Genomic DNA, 17,297 nt, shown 5'->3' with positions numbered 1-17,297 from the left:
GCATTCACTACATGGAAAACATCACAATGGGAGAAATAGCTCCTGGAATTATAAACCTACAGTGGAGCTCTAAGAACTATATTGAGGAAGATTACCTTACAATATATTGCGTATGCTTAGACATATCTGTTTCAATGCTTTAGGAAATTATAAGTCATACTCTAGTAGAATTTAAGCTATATAGATAATTTTCAAACTATTTAAATTTCTGCTTTTTCTGTTTTTTCTTCCTCTACATCTTTAGAAGGGTTTAAAATAAGCAAACAGCCAATTTTATTTTAATTTGCATACCTGTTTTTGTTTACTCTCTGTTAAACATTCTGATTTTAAAAAAGAAAATGTTAAAATGGCTCTGCTTAAAAGCTGTAGAATAAAAAGGAGGATCCTATTTAAGAAGAGGGAGATGAATATCTGAACAATTGAAAAATTTTAAATGTATATCTGAATATATCTGTGATTCATGATTTAATTTCTGTTTAATAGAAGTATTGATCACTTGGGTTTTTTTCTTTCTTTCTCTTTCTTTTCTAACAATCTGAAAGGTTGCCATGGAGGATTTCAATAAATCCCTCAGACAGTCAGCACTATTTCATGACACTTGGGGGGTATGATAAATTTTTCAACTAGAATTTAACTTTTTAATTACATTTACTCTCTTGTCATACTCCACCACTATCAGTGTGTAGCCTTTTAGTAGTGAGATGATGTAATTATGGTATATATTTTGTGTAGCGTGTATATATTATGAGTATTTTTTATTTAAGAGCATTGTGCAGTTTGAAGTGCTGCAGGCTTAGAGGAAATACAGTATGAACTGGTGCTGTATTCCATTTCTGAATTAGAAAATAAGTATGGTTATTGAAATTAAAATAAAGTATTGCACTGTAAAAATTATGATTATTTGGCTTCCTTAAATATTCTTTTAAGATATAATATTTATGACATTGTAAAGTCTTAGCTATAGATAGCATTTCAAAGTCTCCTTAGGCAGTAGTTCACAAGAAGGTTAATCATCACTCCAGAAACTGAAGCCCCTTCTTCTGAAATATAATTTAATCTTTCTTTCATAATTTGTTTTCATTACTGGAAATTAATATCATTATAAGAATGTTATAGCAACATTATTTTTTTAGAATCTTTTAAAGTATTAAATACAGTTTAGAGTAGCTGCCCACATGAGTATGGTTTTTTATTGCTTGTGTTGGCATGTAATAGAGGAAAAATATAATGGAAGCTTTGGTTTGCATAAGTATTAAAAGGTATACAAGAGTATAATATTTATGTTATAAAAAGTGTTAGAGGGATAACATTAAATTTGACTCATACTGTTTGCCATTCCTAGTTGGAAACAGCTTGTGTGTGTAAACAAGAGATTGCAATTATTATGGCTGGCCTTTTAATCATGTGAATACAATAATGTAAATAGACTTTATACTGTATAATACTGAGAAACTAAGAGTGGGGGCATTTTTTACCAACAAGCAGCAATATTGTCTTAGTACTTAACACTGTGTATTACAGTAAGCACTGGGACTCAGTGTTTTTCCATCCTTTATCATTTGGCTTTTCTCTTTGCAGTGGGGGTTAAGCCTTCTTTAATATTTTTTGTCAACTATTTTAGAACACTGTGGCTGAATTACAAGGAATGTCTGGCAACTGCAATAACAATAACAACTATTTTATTAAGGTTTGTTTTTTGGTTGAAAGTAATGCTTACCTGTACTTTCCTGCTTTATATGTAAAATTAAATATTCTTTGTGTCTTATTAACTATCTGTATGTTCTGAAGAACTTCTCTAGAGTGATGTGTTTTGTGCATTGAATAATAGTTTGAAAATAATGATAAAAAAAATTTAATTCTGAAACATAGCATATATTTTAGGTATAGCTTCTGCAATTTAGACTCATTTCTTAATATTTAGCCATGGATATTTTTAACCCCTAACACTTTAAATATCTTGTGATTGAAATTAAAGGGAAAAAACAAATGTCCAACAGCAGGTCTGTATGATGTTTATACAGTAATAATGTACATAGTGATTTATACTGTCTGTAAATCCAGTACTTTTTAAGAAACTAATCTTTTGATACAAAATTCTTAATTTTTCAAAACACTAGATACATATATCTTTAAATTATAGTAGCATTTAGTTGCATGATTTATATGGTAGACATATCAAAATATCTAAAATGATACTATACTTTAAATAATAAAATAATTCTCATTATGTTTAGTTGCTGTTAATATAGATAGAGGTGCTTAAAAATGGAGGTTGAGTGTATGTAAAAGGCAGGCTGATTTATGGCAATTAGAGGAGCCTGAAGAATAAAAGAAATATATTTAACAGCCTGTTCACAGACTCCAATTTGGTCTAATCTCTAAAATCATTAAATTTAATTACATCCTTTGGTTTATGATCCCCAAATCTATAGCAACGGTCATTGTCATTGAGGCCCAGAATCACAAGGTGCTTGGAAAACATTCTGTTTAAGACTCTATCCGTATGTGCTCTGGCCTAAGTAGTGTATACGCACGCTTCACACACACACACCACACACGCACCACACATGCCCACACACACATCATACATACCCACACACACATCATACATACCCACACACACACCACACACACACACCACACAAACACCACACTCACACCACACATACCCATGCACACACACCACATATACCTACACACACACACACACACCACAATCACACCACACATACCCACACACACACACCACACTCAGGCCACACATACCCCCACACACACCACACATACCCACACATACACCACACACACACATACACACACCCACGCAACCACACTCACACCACACAAACCCACACACACACCACACACACGACAAACACACTACACACACCACCCTCGCACACCACACATACCCAAACGCACACACCACACATACCCACACACACACCACACACACACACCACACATACCCATGCAACCATACTCACACCACACATACCCACACACACACACACCACACACACGACAAACACTACACACACCACCCTCGCACACCACACATACCACAAATACACACCTCACACATGCACCACAGACACCACACACACTCTGACCCCACAGGGTAGACATCCTCCTGTACTTGAAAGATTTTTCTCTAGAAATATTCTTCGTATATGGAGATGTTATTTTTTAATATGCTGTGTACAGACAGAAAGATGGGTAAAGGGGAGATACAGGTTAGGATAGGAACCTTCATCTAAACAATGTCATCTTTTTGTAGCTCATTTTCTTTTATATAAAAAAACTATGATGCAAATGATTTGAATATATTTTCCTTCCCACTGCTACATTGTGATGTTATTTACTCATGAGCTAGATACGAAATACCAAATAAACTTTATCAAATTCTTCCATGTAATTAAATTTCTCTGAAAGTGTAGACTTTGTACTCCCTAGAAACTATGCTAGAACAATTCAATATTACAATGATGAAACACAGTTTGCAGTGTTAAAGAGATGTCATAGAAACTAACACAAATGACAGTATTTTTCTGACTTTAAAAATGTATATATTAGTTGAATAATTTACCAAAACATTCTAAAATGCTAAAAAACACAGTGAGAGATGGATGCCTGGAAAACAGACTTACTTTCCCAGGGGCCATCGGGATCCCCTAGTTTTTCTGTGCTTTTTGTTTCCTCTACTTTTTACGGTGTCTAGTACACTGACTCTGTTGCCCTTGTATGTCAACTTAATCCTGTTCACCTTTCAGGGTTCCATTTAAGTTTCGTCTCCTTCACAAAGCATTGCTGGGCTAGCGGCCTTTTAAAAGTATGTCAGTGGCACTGTGTGTATCTCTTTCTATCATTATTTATCCATAAATTCCCCCCATTAGCCTATAATCTCTTCAGTGACAGGTTTCAATGGGCTTTTGCTTGCTACAGCATTTTAATTGTCTTGAGATTCCATGAATTTGCAAGAAGACCGTATCTCTATCACACTAAACCACAATCTTCTTCATGTAAAACCAGAAAAAAATGAATGTGCATATTTTATCCCTTGAAAACCTTTGGGACTATCAAAATAGCAACTTGGTGACTCACAGTAACATGCCTTCTTTTTAGTCATAACTGAATAAACCTGCAATTGAAACAGAATAGTCAAAATGGCCTAAATTACAATACTACATATATGTCCTTATCTCCTTCCCAATGTATTCACTTAGAAATAGCCTTAAATCGTAGAAACATATTTTCTGTCACAGAAATACATTTCCATCTGCAATGAAAACTGAATGGTGATGTGGCCAAGGATTGAGATGGTAAAGCTGCTTTATCATGGAGTTTTGTCAGGCTTGATAAAGGCTTCATTTATTTTTAACTGATATTGAAGCTAGTAAGGATGTTAAAAACTCTAGTTGATTTCGGAAGTTTCAGTTCCTAAAGAGATTTTTTTAATGGATTTATTGAGATAAATTTGACATAGAGTGAAATGCACAGATCTTAAATGTATAATTTGATATGTTATCATTACATAGTCCCATTGAAATATCAACTTTAATGAGTAATAATTTACATTCAATAAAATGCACCAATTTTCAGTGTATTTAAGTTAATGGTTTGATGAGTAACCACCACCATAATCAAGATATAAGACATTTTTATTACCTCAAATAGTTAACTTATGGAACTTTGTAGTCACTCTCAGCCTGAGACAACTATTCAGTCTGCTTTTTGAAACTGTAAGTTAATTTCTCCAAGTCTAGAATGTCATTAGAATAAAAGCACAACATATTCAATTCTAGAATGTCATTACAATAAAAGTAGAACATACTTAACTTTTCTTGAACTGCTTCTTTCGCTCATCATAATGCCATAATTGTCGTTAATACTTAAATGTTATGATGATACTGTAATTGGTATTGCTTTGAGTTATAGTAGACAAAACCCAGGGTCCACCTGATATGGGATGCCTAATTAGGAAACTTCGTCATAAAGCTGGAACCCCATGGACTACACCTTTCTGTAAAGTGAAAATAAATCTATCACTCCGGGGACTGCATGGAAAATTGCCAGTGTCAAACTTTAGGTGCTGAGGGGAAGAGCCAAAAAATTTTTTTCTAAGAAATTATGATCACAAGTAGCCTTAATTTATGTTACTTTTCAGAAGAAAAAAAAAAAAAGCATATCTTTCCTTGGGCATTCATTGTTACTCAAAGAAAATAAAGTTTCTAGAAATATGAGTTGACCATTTCAAGGTACAAATTTCACAGGGAAATAAAGCACCATGAGTAACAAACAGCAGAAAATAGAAGAAAGGGAGGGAGGAAAAGAAAAGAAAGAGAAAGAAGAAAGAAAATAAATACAAGGTCAAAATCCTTTTATTATCAATTATGCCAAACTAGAACAAATATCTCCAGTTGCATATAACTTATTCCAGAAGACAGAAAAACAAAAGTAGTACAACTTGATACCAGGAATGCAGTAAAACTTTGAGAGTGTGAGATGTATGAAGCAATAAAACATAACCTTGTTACCAAAAGCTAACAATGATGAGAAAGAAAACTTATAGGTCCATCCCATTCATAAAAACAATGCAAAAAAGTCCTAAACAAAGTATTAGCAAACCATATGAAGCAACATATAAAAGAGATATCATAGCTAAAATGTCATTAGAATAAAAGCACAACATACTCAATTCTAGAATGTCATTACAATAAAAACAGAACATACTTACATACTTGACTCACAGTAACATGCCTTCTTTTTAGTCATAACTGAATAAACCTGCAGTTGAAACAGAATAGTCAAAATGGCCTAAATTACAATACTGCATATATGTCCTTATCTCCTTCCCAATGTATTCACTTAGAAATAGCCTTAAATCTTGGAAATATATTTTCTATCACACACCACCCTCACACACCACACATACCACAAATACACACATACCTCACACACATACATGGAGCTGTCATCTCCCATGATAACAATGCCTTCTTCGGGAATACCACCTGAAGAACCTGCCTGAGGCTGTTTTACAGTTAGTCTATTTTTTTATAAGTAGAAGGACTACACTCTAAAATAACAGTAAAAAGGGTGATAGATTTATTTTCACCTTACAAAAAGGTGTAGTCCATGGGGTTCCAGCTTTATGATGAAGTTTCCTAATTAAGCATCCCACATCAAGTGGACCCTGGGTTTTGTCTACTATAACTCAAAGTAATACCAATTACAGTATCATCATAACGTTTAAGTATTCACAATAATTATGACATTATGATGAGTGAGTGAAAGAAGCAGTTCAAGAAAAGTGTGTTCTGCTTTTATTGTAATGACATTCTAGAATTGAGTATGTTGTGCTTTTATTCTAAAAAATTTATCATAAATTATATAGATAATATATCATAACTAGGTTGGGTTTAGCCAGGAATGCAAGTATGGTTTAACATTGGAAAATCAGTCACTTTTTATATTTGACATTGTACTGGAAGGCAAGTAAAAGAAATTAAATAAATAAATTGTAAAGGAAGAAATGAAACTGTTATTCATGTACGATGAGATTGTCCATTTAAAAAATCTCAGAAAGTACCTATAGATAAGTTATTAGAAGTAATATAAAATTATAGTGACTTTGCTGAATACATAATTAATGTAAAATAAAACATATGTTTCAATATGTCTGCAAACCAGGAGAAAACATAATTTATAAGTTACCATTTACAAGCCTTCAAGACATAAATGATAGGGAAGACCTTCATAGAGAAAAATAAAATCATATAGAGATATACTAAAGAAAGTGTATAAAATAGGACAAGGAAACCTTGTTCATGGTTTGGAAGATTCAATACCTGTTGATTTGGTGCAATTCTTGTAAAAATAATTTCAAAAGATTTTTAAATAGAATTTGGTAAGCTATTGCTAAAATATACATGAAAGGGCGATACATGAGAAATAACCATGGCATTTCACATGCTTTAAAATGGAAATAAATATTATTAAACTTTAGTAAATTTATACTTTGAGACAAAAGAATGGGCAAGTTGGTCAAGGAGCCCAGAAACAGCACTTCAGATATACAAAAACCTGATTCATGACATAGATTACACTCTAGAAGAATTGAGAAATATTTGGCTCTTCAATAAAGAGAATATAGTGAAGTTGAGCCCCCATATAATCCATACCCAAAATTCTGTCTCAAGTGGACTGACTACTCAAATGTGAAAAGCAAAAATATAAAACTTGGAAGATAGCGTAGAAGAATACCTTTATGACCTCAGTTTTTAGAAATGTTTCTTAAATGAGCCGCTGAGAAATCTGACTACATTAAACTTCTGTTCATCAAAAGAATACCGTTAAGAAAGTGAAAAGACAAACCAGAAGCTGGAATAAAATGTTTAAAAAATAAATAACTGAAAGTAAATTACAGTCACATGTTGCTTAATGGTGGGGATAAATTCTGAGAAACGTACTTTTAGGCAATTTCATCATCATGTGAACATTATAGACTGTACTTACACAAACCTAGATAGTATAGCCTACTACACACCTAGGCTAGATGTTACAGCCTGTTTCTCCTAGGCACAAAACCTGTACAGCATATTATTGTACTGAATACTGTAGGAAATTTTAACACAATGGTATTTGTGTATCTAAACATGGAAAATGTACAGTAAGAATATGGTATAAAACATAAAAAATGGTACACCCATGGAGGCCACTTACCATGAATGGTGGTTGCAGGACTGGAAGTTGCTCTGGCTGAATCAGTGAGTAAGTGTGAACACTAGGACATTACACTATTGCAGACTTTATAAACACTATACATTTAAGCTAAAATACGTTTATTTAAAAATATTTTCTTTCTTCAAAAATAAATTAACCTTAGCTTACTCTAACTTTTTTATTTTACAAACTTTTAGATTTTTAAAAACTTTTTGACTCTTTTGTAATAACACTTAGCTTAAAACACACTTTGTATAGTTGTACAAAAATACTTTATCTTTATTCAGTAAGCTTTTTCCTGTTTTTAATTTTTTACTTTTTAAATCTTCTTGTTAAAAACTAAGATGCAAACATACACATTAGCCTTGGCCTACACAAGGTCAGAATCATCAGTATCTTCTACCTCCATGTCTTGTGTCGCTGGTAGGTCTCAGGGGCAATAACATACATGGAGCTGTCATCTCCCATGATAACAATGCCTTCTTCTGGAATACCTCCTGAAGAACCTGCCTGAGGCTGTTTTACAGTTAGTCTTTTTTTAATAAGTAGAAGCACTACACTCTAAAATAACAGTAAAAAGCATTCTAAATACATAAACCACTAACAAAGCTGTTTATTATCAAGTATCATGTACTGTGCATAATTGTATGCACTATACTTTTATAAAACTGGCCGCACAGTAGGTTTGTTTACACTAGTATCACTACAAACGTGAGTAATGTATTGTGCTATGACATTATGACAGCTTTTCAGCTCCATTATAATCTTATGGGACCACTGTCATATGTAAGGTCCAGCACTGACCAAAATGTCATTATACGGCACATGACTGTATATAAAAAGTACTTCTATGAGGCAGTAAGGAAAGACTGCAATGGGCCATTGACTTGAACAGGTATGTCTCAGAAGAGGAAATCTCCATACCAGATGATGTCTAAATATATTAGCAATCAGCAAGTGAAAATTAAAACCCGAAATAAAATACTACTTTATACCCACTGAATTGATTTAAATCAGATATTTTAAGTTTTAGTGAGGATGTGGAGTAAGGGAAACTCTTATTCTCTGCACGTAGGAAAATAAATAAGCCCAACCATTTTGAAAAACAATTTGGCATTATCTAACAAAGTTGACTCAACAATTATATTTTTTGTAAACCACCCTACTAAAATTCATATACATTAGCTATAAGACATGTATAATATTGTTCTTGTAGTAGTAACAAAATTTGAGTATATCTGACATCTCTATCAATAAGAGAAAGGATATATTATTGTATAATCATAAAGTGAAATTATATGTTGATTCAGCAACTCACAACAACTGCTGGAATCTTAGGAGCACAGGATTAAAAGCAAAAAGGCACAGAAAAATACACACCATACTATTCCATTTATATAAAGCATGAAATCATGTCAAAATAACACATTGTTTGGATATAAAAATATAGCAAAACTAAAAAAACAAAAACAAAAAAAAAAACTCAGAATGATAAAATTCAGCAGAATTACTCCAGAAGAGTAAGTAACTGAAATGGAATCAAGGAGGCACACACAGAGGACTTCAATGAAAATGAGTTGTTCTGTTCCTTTTCCTGAAATAAGTTGTTAGTTCATTCGTGGTGGTTATATAATTATTCATTATGTTTTAAATTTATTTCTTGAATAGGCTTTATGTCAACTCAGTATTTAATATAATTCAAAAACTGCCAAGTGTAATATATTTTGCAGTTATGTGATTATGTGGATATAAAATGAATAGGACATAGTTCCTGCACTCTGAGGACTTATAAAATGACTTAAAACTCTGTGTCTTCAACTTGTTTCAGTATGAGAATATCATGCTAATTCTTTAAAAATACAGATTTATCCACCCAGCCTCAGACCTACTGAATCTGAATATGGCTTGCAAGGATATCACCTGGGATGTTTGTGGGAAGCGGTTAGACGCAATCAGTATTGGAGTGATCCAGTGTAAAGATGCCAGGAATCTTGCAGTAAAGATCTTTGAGTCCTGGCATTGCAGGCACTTTGCAAGATGGAATGGCTGTCACAAATCATGAGACAGCCATGTGAGGAAAGGACTAGAATTATTCTCCCTGGAAGGAGATTTTAAGATTGAGACTATGTTTATCATTAATCTGTATAATACCATAATCCATGTAATACCACTAGTGACATTTTTGTTGATTTTACTTTTTTTTGTACCTTTAATTCTATAACTGTAATTTCTGGTTCTATTTGATGATCTGATAGCATTTTTGCAATTATATGAATCAGTCTTTATGTAAACACCTTATTTTTCAAGATTCAATTACTTGTACAATTATAGAATTACTACAATAATGATAACATGTCTCTTCAGTCACTCATAGCTGTCCTCTTCAGTAGAGGAAAATTCAGGGAAATACAAATCTCTTAGTCTCTTCCCAAAGTTCTACTGGCATCAGAATAAGTGCTTCATTGTTCTCTTGGCAAGTAAAATGAAACTCAAGGAAGACTGCCAGTTTGAATTTGCAGTGTGACATTTGAATTATAGAGGTCTACTTTGGTCTGTCGACCGTTTAGTTCAGGATCTCAGTGGCAAAAAGAGATCACTGGTTCCCTGCTCATATAGAATATATTTATCAGGGACTTAATTAAAAACAATAGCATTTCTCTCTTTATAAGTAGGTAAATGTATTAAGTGGAATTGAATTAAGAGTAAGAGATGGTGGTGGGGATGATTAATGGGTATAAAAGATAGAAATAATAAGACCAATATTTGATAGTATACCGGAATGACTATGGGAATAATAATTTAATCGTACATTTTAAAATAACGAAGAGTGTAATTGAATTGTTTGTAAATGCTTGAGGCTATGGATACTCCATTTTCTGTGATGTGATAATTGTGCATTGCATGCCTGTATCAAAACATCTCATGTACCCCATAAATATGTACACCTACTATATACCCACAAAAAAATTAAAAAAATAAAAAATCAAAAAAAAAAAAAAAGAATGTTAAGACATGGAGAATATATTTTATACTCACAAGCAGCTTATTTTGCTGTGGAAATAGTAAATATATGTAGTAAAAAATTTAAATCCTTTTCAAGGCAACCTGTCAAAAGATCCAATAACCATAGTGTAAAAGAATCATCACAATTTTAAGGCATACAAAATAAAAGTGAATTTGATATTTCTGGTTTCTATTTTTATTTGCAAAGAGGTTTTTGTTGTTTTTGTTTATTTTCCATAGCACAAGCAGCTGTGGCAATAAAGGGTGTGTTCAAATTTTTTCTTTCTTTCTTTTTGAGACAGAGTCGTGCTCTGTTGCCCAGGCTGGAGTGCAGTGGCATGATCTCAGCTCACTGCAACCTCCACCTCCCAGGTTCGAGCGATTCTCCTGCCTCAGCCTCCTGAGTAGCTTGGACTACAGGCGCATGCCACCATGCCCAGCTAGTTTTTGTATTTTTAGTAGAGATGGGGTTTCACCATGTTGGCCAGAATGGTCTCGATCTCCTGACCTCGTGATCCACCCTCCTTGGCTTCCCAAAGTATTGAGATTACAGGCATGAGCCACCATGACCGGCCCAAAATTATTTCTAAAAAAAACACAGCCTATCTGCAGAGCAGAGTATACAGAAACAAATCATAGCTAGAAAGTATTTAAAAAGGTAATTACTTTAAAAAGTAATTGCGGGTTTTTGCCATTGAATGTAATGGCATTAGTTTTGCACCAACCTAATATAACAATAGTGTTCAATCTTTCTAAAATCAACTGAATTTCTTGACATTTTTACCCCCCTGAGGGCCTCGTCTAACTGTATAGACTTTTTTTTTCCATTAAATAATTGTTGGGAAACAGTTCTCCATGGGCCTGTCACAATTCTGAGACACTGACTGCCCTATGTTCTGGACTACCTTTTCAAGTGTTTGTGTTTGTGGACTGAACAGCCTTGGAAGATAGTTTTCCCTTTAGAGCTAAGGGCAGTAATATTTACTGCTAATTATGAAAGATTCTGGTTACATAGCTCTGGGTTCTTCTGACTTGTCTACCTGTGCAGGAATCATCTGACCTTCTACTCATTACCCTTTGGAAATTGTGGCTTGAGGAGCCAGTCCAAAAATGGTAATACAGCTGTTCTCTCTTATCTGCAATTTTGCATGTGAGGGTTTCAGTTGCCCACAGTACAGTACAATAAGATATTTTGAGAGAAAGAGACCATGTTAACATAGCTTTTATTATAATATGTTGTTATAATTGTTCTATTTTATTATTAGTTAATAATATATAGAATATTCTGTGCCTAATTTATAAATTGAACTTCTTCATAGGTATGTATGTATAGGAAAAAGCATAGTATATAATGGGGCTCAATACTATCTGAAGTTTCAGCCATCCATTGGGGGGCCTTGGATTTATCCTTTGTGGATAAGGGGAAACTACTGTAGTCTGTTTCAACTAGTTCAAAGACCCATCCTGGGTTAGAAGAAGGATCTGACCCCACACCTATACTGAGCATGAATTGAAGAAATTTCACTCACTGGGGAGATGATGAGGCAGGGTGTGTAGTGCTAGATAAGGAGGAATAGCAATAGTTAGACTGCTTTTTGACTCAACCCTCTTGCAGTCTGTCATGTCTATCATGCCAAGTTTAGATTCATTCTGATGATAAAAGGTGTCACAGCGTTCTTTGCTGTGGGTCCTGGCTGTTACAAGGGAATATTGTTCCTATTGGGGAAATTTCTCTGAGATACATAAACTCCTATGGGAAACCTAGTGAGTACTTGCACCCTAACTGCCTTGCATTGAACCTATAATGTTGATGAAGGTAACTCACTGGAGAATGTGAAACTGTCCCAAGACAGTCTAGATAAATTCTTACAGTCAGCCTTATCATCCTGGAAAACTCCCGTGTCCTTTTATGTTGAAACCAGGTTTAAAGAGATGTTATCATGATAACAGGGCAGTGAATGTCCCAGATGATGATGGACTGTATAATGGAATTTTTGCTATAGAAGTCAAGGTTATGATTACTGAGTCAAAGACTCCCCAAAACTAAGTAGTAGATGGTGTCAGTAATTATGAGCAGCCTTATAGAGTGCCTCAGGTGTACTATAAACATTGGAAGTTAGGTTAAAGCAGGAGTAAACACTGCACTGCTCAGAACTGAATGTGCCTGTGACTGCCACAGAGCTCTTCTCTGCTTCCACACCTCTTGATGCCTTCTTGCTCTACTCTGATTCAGTTGCTTTGGGCTGAAATGTTTTTGCCCTCTAGAGAGACCAAATTTTATAAAAACCCCTTTAATATAATGGAGAACTTTGGAGGGGGAAACACTTGAACTTTATCATTCTGTTCTGTTGATACTGTGGTTCCCAACTCACTATTTCACCTAGTGCCACTGTGAGAAGGATACCCAAATTCAGCTGATATAATGGGTTCACAGTGGGAAGGTAAGCTAAAATAGCCTTGAGGATGGCACCCTTTGTGGGCAAATAAAATGTAATGGTGTCATGGTTTCCACTGCTAAATGTGTAATGGAATTGATGTGTTATATGCGTGAACTTCTTGTCACATTAGTGTCCATGGGGATTTTCCAATTCAGAGATTGCCACATGTAGAGCGATAACAGTGGATCATGTATATCACCTTCCCTGTTTTCTCTCAGGTGGCCCAGCAGAAACAAGATAGCATCTTAGGAGGAGAAAAGGAATTCACAGCTTATTTAGACACTTAATGGGTTTGGAGCAGTGGCTCATGCTTGTAATCCCAGCTCTTTGTGAGGCCAAGGCGAGAGGATCACTTGAGGTCGGGAGTTCAAGACCAGCCTGGCCAACATGGTGAACCCCCCTCTACTAAAAATACAAAAATTAGCTGGGTGTGGTGGTGCACGTCTGTAATCCTAGCTACTCGGGAGGCTGAGGCAGGAGAATCATTTGAGCCCAGGAGGTGGAGGTTGCAGTGAGCCGAGATAGTGCCATTGTATTCCAGCCTGGGTGACAGAATGAGACTCTGTCTCAAAAATAATAATAAAATAATAAAAATAAACAATTAATGGCTGCCAGGATTCTCAGGCCATTTCCCAACTCAACAATATCACATGCTTGATCAGTCATTGAACACACCTCTTTTTTTTTTTTAAATGGTTATGAATTTGCTACTAAGCTCTTATTGAAATTGAATATGAAGAAATAGGAATGCATTTACACTGTTTATGGGAGTGTAAACTAGTTCAACCATTGTGGAAGACAGTGTGGAGATTCCTCAAGGATCTAGAACCAGAAATACCATTTGACCCAGCAATCCCATTACTGGATATATACTGAAAGGATTGTAAGTCATTCTACTATAAAGACACATGCACACGTATGTTTATTGCAGCACTATTCACAATAGCAAAGACTTGGAACCAAAATGTGGCACACATACACCATGGAATACTATGCAGTCATAAAAAGGATGAGTTAATGTCCTTTGCAAGGATGTGGTTGAAGCTGGAAACCATCATTCTCAGCAAATTAACACAGCAACAGAAAACCAAACACTGCATGTTCTCACTCATAAGTGGGAGTTGATCAATGAGAACACATGGACACAGGGAGGGGAACATCACACACTGGGGCCTGTCAGGGGGTGGAGGGCTAGAGGAAGGATAGCATTAGGAGAAATGCCTAATGTAGATGACAGGTTGATGGGTGCAGCAAACCACCATGGCACATGCATACCTATGTGACAAACCTGCATGTTCTGCATATGTATCCTGGAACTTAAAGTATATTTTTAAAAACACATTAAAAAAATAATAAAAAGAAATTAAATGTCTGACCCATGGACAGACAATACCTCTGGCCTGATATTCTCAGTTTGAGATGGGTCACCTTGAACTCATGACCAACAAGATTGGAAGGGTTCAACACACATTGTTTGTCAAATAGAAATGACAGATTCCAGAAAGCTGCCAGGCTGGCTACAAGTGGTAGCTTTCTGTTTGATTAAAGCTTTGTCTCTCTGCCTCCTGAAATGGGGAGTTTGACTTGGTGATGTCTTCAATTCATAGACTTTCTTTAAATCCCTGATATTGGTTCACTGATGGTTCTGCGAAGTTGTCCAATGTTGTCTTCTGGTTTTTCAATCTCAGCACTAGTTATGCAGACCCCAAAATGGACATGGCCACTCTGCTCAACAGGCAGCACACAAGTCCATTTATATCTCTGGCCAATACTCCCCTTGATGAAGCTTGTTATATTTTTACTAACTGTGGGTCTATTGCAACTGATTTGTTGGGTCTGCCACTCCTAAAATTATAGACTGACATATTGAAGTTTGGGATATATAGGGTTGGGAGTGGTGGCTCACACCTGTAATTCCAATACTTTGGGAGGTTGAGGTGGGAGGATAACTTGAGGCCAGGAGTTCAAGAGCAGCCTGGGCAACATAGCAAGACCTGTCTCTAAAAAAATAATTTTGTAAAAGCCTGGCATGGCAGTGCTGCATGCCTGTAGTCCTGACTACATGGGAAGCTGAGGTGGGAAGATCACTTGAACCCAGGAGTTTGAAGCTGCAGTGAGCTATGATTGCGCCATTGCACTCCAGCCTGGGTGACAGAGTAAGTCCCTGTCTCTACTCAGTCAATTAAAAAAAAGTTTGGGATAGCAAACAGTGGAAGCAAATTGTGGCAACTGGTCACATTCTTTGAACTGCTCATGTAGCTGCACCTTAGAGGTATTTTTATATGTTTAAATGTATTTAAAGAAAGGCTTTAAAAAATAGAATCAGAATCTGCAATTTAATAGGATCTCCAGGTGATTCTTTTAAAAATATTTTTATTGATGCATAAGATATATATATCTTTTCAGGGTATATGTGACAATTTAATATATTCATTTAATTTGTAAAGATCAAATTCGTTTACTTGGGATATCCATCACCAAAGAAAGACCTTTGTAAGAAATCTTTTCTTTAAAAAAAGGAAAAAAAAAAAGAAATCTTTTCTTTAGGATATTTTAAAGAATTTAAAAATATATATATATGTATTTAAAGAAAGACCACCATTAGATCATGTAGCCTTCAGATGATTATAGAGATCCCTCCAAAATGAGGCTACTCTTAGTTACTAAAGGGAGCTTTCCTGAGGGATAACTAATTTATTATTTGTATGAGCCCTACAGGCAATTGTCCTTATGATTAAAGTCATTTAATCAGATAAGGTCTTATGAAAATTGTTCCTGATTTTAGGTAATGTGATTATTGGTACTACCTCAGTCTTGGAAGGCAGTCATGTCAGCCTCAACCTTTTGGTCAGCGTTTTTCTGGACAGTAGAATTGCTCTAACCCCTAGACTTCCTCCTTGTATGCCAAGGTTTGAGTCTATGTAATTATTGATCCTGCTGTACCTGGTTTAATACCTTAGGCCAAGTAGAAAGGTCAATACAGAAGCTTAAGGAGAAAGTCCTGGGTTTCTAAGGTATATCCTGATGGTTTATGGGATTTCTTTAACCAGTTGGGTCTGGGAGCCTAGGGAATATAGTTGTTACCAATGCTGCAAGTTAGACTACTTCTGCTGCTTGGAATCCTATTGAGAGCAGTATTAATCATATGCTCTGAGACAGACTGAATGGCTTTGGTCCTAGCCACTCTTGATCACATTGATCATTGTGGCCAAGGGAATGCCATACTCGGGGAAAATTCACCCCAAGCCAAGACTGTGTAGAAATGAGGGTGGACGTTGTTTGGAGACAGTTCCTCCATGGGTTCTCCCTTCTCTGCTTTGTTTTTTGAGCAGCAGCAGCAACAGCAGCCTATGTTTCAAATTATCTTTCCAATGATGTTGGTATCATTGGGAGATAGTATATCCCTTTAGGGCAGTGACAGGTTTGTTTATCACTCATTATTTAAAAATTTGAATTTCCTAAGGGCAGAATTCTTAATAAGATTTTATTGGTCATACTATTTTTCTTTTCTTTTTTTTTTTTTTTTTTTTTTTTTTTTTGGAGACAGAGTTTTGCTCTGTTGCCCAGACTGGAACACACTGATGCAATCTTGGCTGACTGCAACTTCTGCCTTACGGGTTCAAGCGTTTCTCATGCCTCAGCCTCCCGAGTAGCTGGGATTACAGGCTAGTGCCACCATTCCCAGCTAATTTTGTATTTTGTTTGTTTTAGTAGAAACAAGGTTTCACCATGTTGGTCAGGCTGGTCTCAAACTCCTGACCTCAAGTGATCCACCCATCTCAGCCTTCCAAAGTGTTGGGATTACAGGTGTGAGCCTCCACGCCCAGCCTGGTTATACGTTCTGCTTCATTTTTAAACCACATTCTTCGGCAGTTCCCTGGATTTGAACTCTGTTTGGAAGCCATTTCTTAATTTTAGACTTAATTTTAAGACTTTGAAAACCATCAAGTTTCTGTTTAAACAGAAAGAATTCCTTTCTGTTTAATACTCTCAACTGAACTCTATTATTTTTACATTTTACTATAAGCAGCAAGAAGAAATCAGGCAGCACCTTCACCACTGTGTTTAGAACTCTACTTAGCCAGATCACCCTGTTCACAAGGAACACTTCCTACTTTCTCATTAGAGAAG

The 17,297-nt window shown here is 35.4% G+C and overlaps 1 protein-coding gene and 1 long non-coding RNA gene across 14 annotated transcripts in view; one reads left to right on the top strand and one right to left on the bottom strand.

The window, feature by feature from the left end:
• Positions 1–17,297, top strand: part of PPP1R9A (protein phosphatase 1 regulatory subunit 9A) — a 395,072-nt gene that overhangs the window by 299,134 nt on the left and 78,641 nt on the right. For 8 of the 13 annotated variants that reach the window (XM_073009120.1, XM_038004639.2, XM_038004633.2 and 5 more), the window contains exon 7: positions 1,622–1,687. The exons of the other annotated variants lie outside the window; for them this stretch is intronic. In XM_073009120.1, the coding sequence (XP_072865221.1) occupies positions 1,622–1,687 (66 nt within the window). The remainder of the gene's footprint in view (positions 1–1,621; positions 1,688–17,297) is intronic. 13 annotated transcript variants of the gene reach the window in all.
• The window catches only part of LOC140709666 (uncharacterized), a 64,914-nt gene that overhangs the window by 47,205 nt on the left and 412 nt on the right, over positions 1–17,297 (bottom strand). The gene's annotated exons all lie outside the window — the stretch shown is intronic.

The sequence above is a fragment of the Chlorocebus sabaeus genome, chromosome 21, assembly GCF_047675955.1.
Source record: "Chlorocebus sabaeus isolate Y175 chromosome 21, mChlSab1.0.hap1, whole genome shotgun sequence".
Classification (NCBI taxonomy): domain Eukaryota; kingdom Metazoa; phylum Chordata; class Mammalia; order Primates; family Cercopithecidae; genus Chlorocebus; species Chlorocebus sabaeus.
The sequence above is the reverse complement of the archived record's forward strand: the minus strand, read 5'-3'. Positions and strand labels throughout refer to the sequence as shown.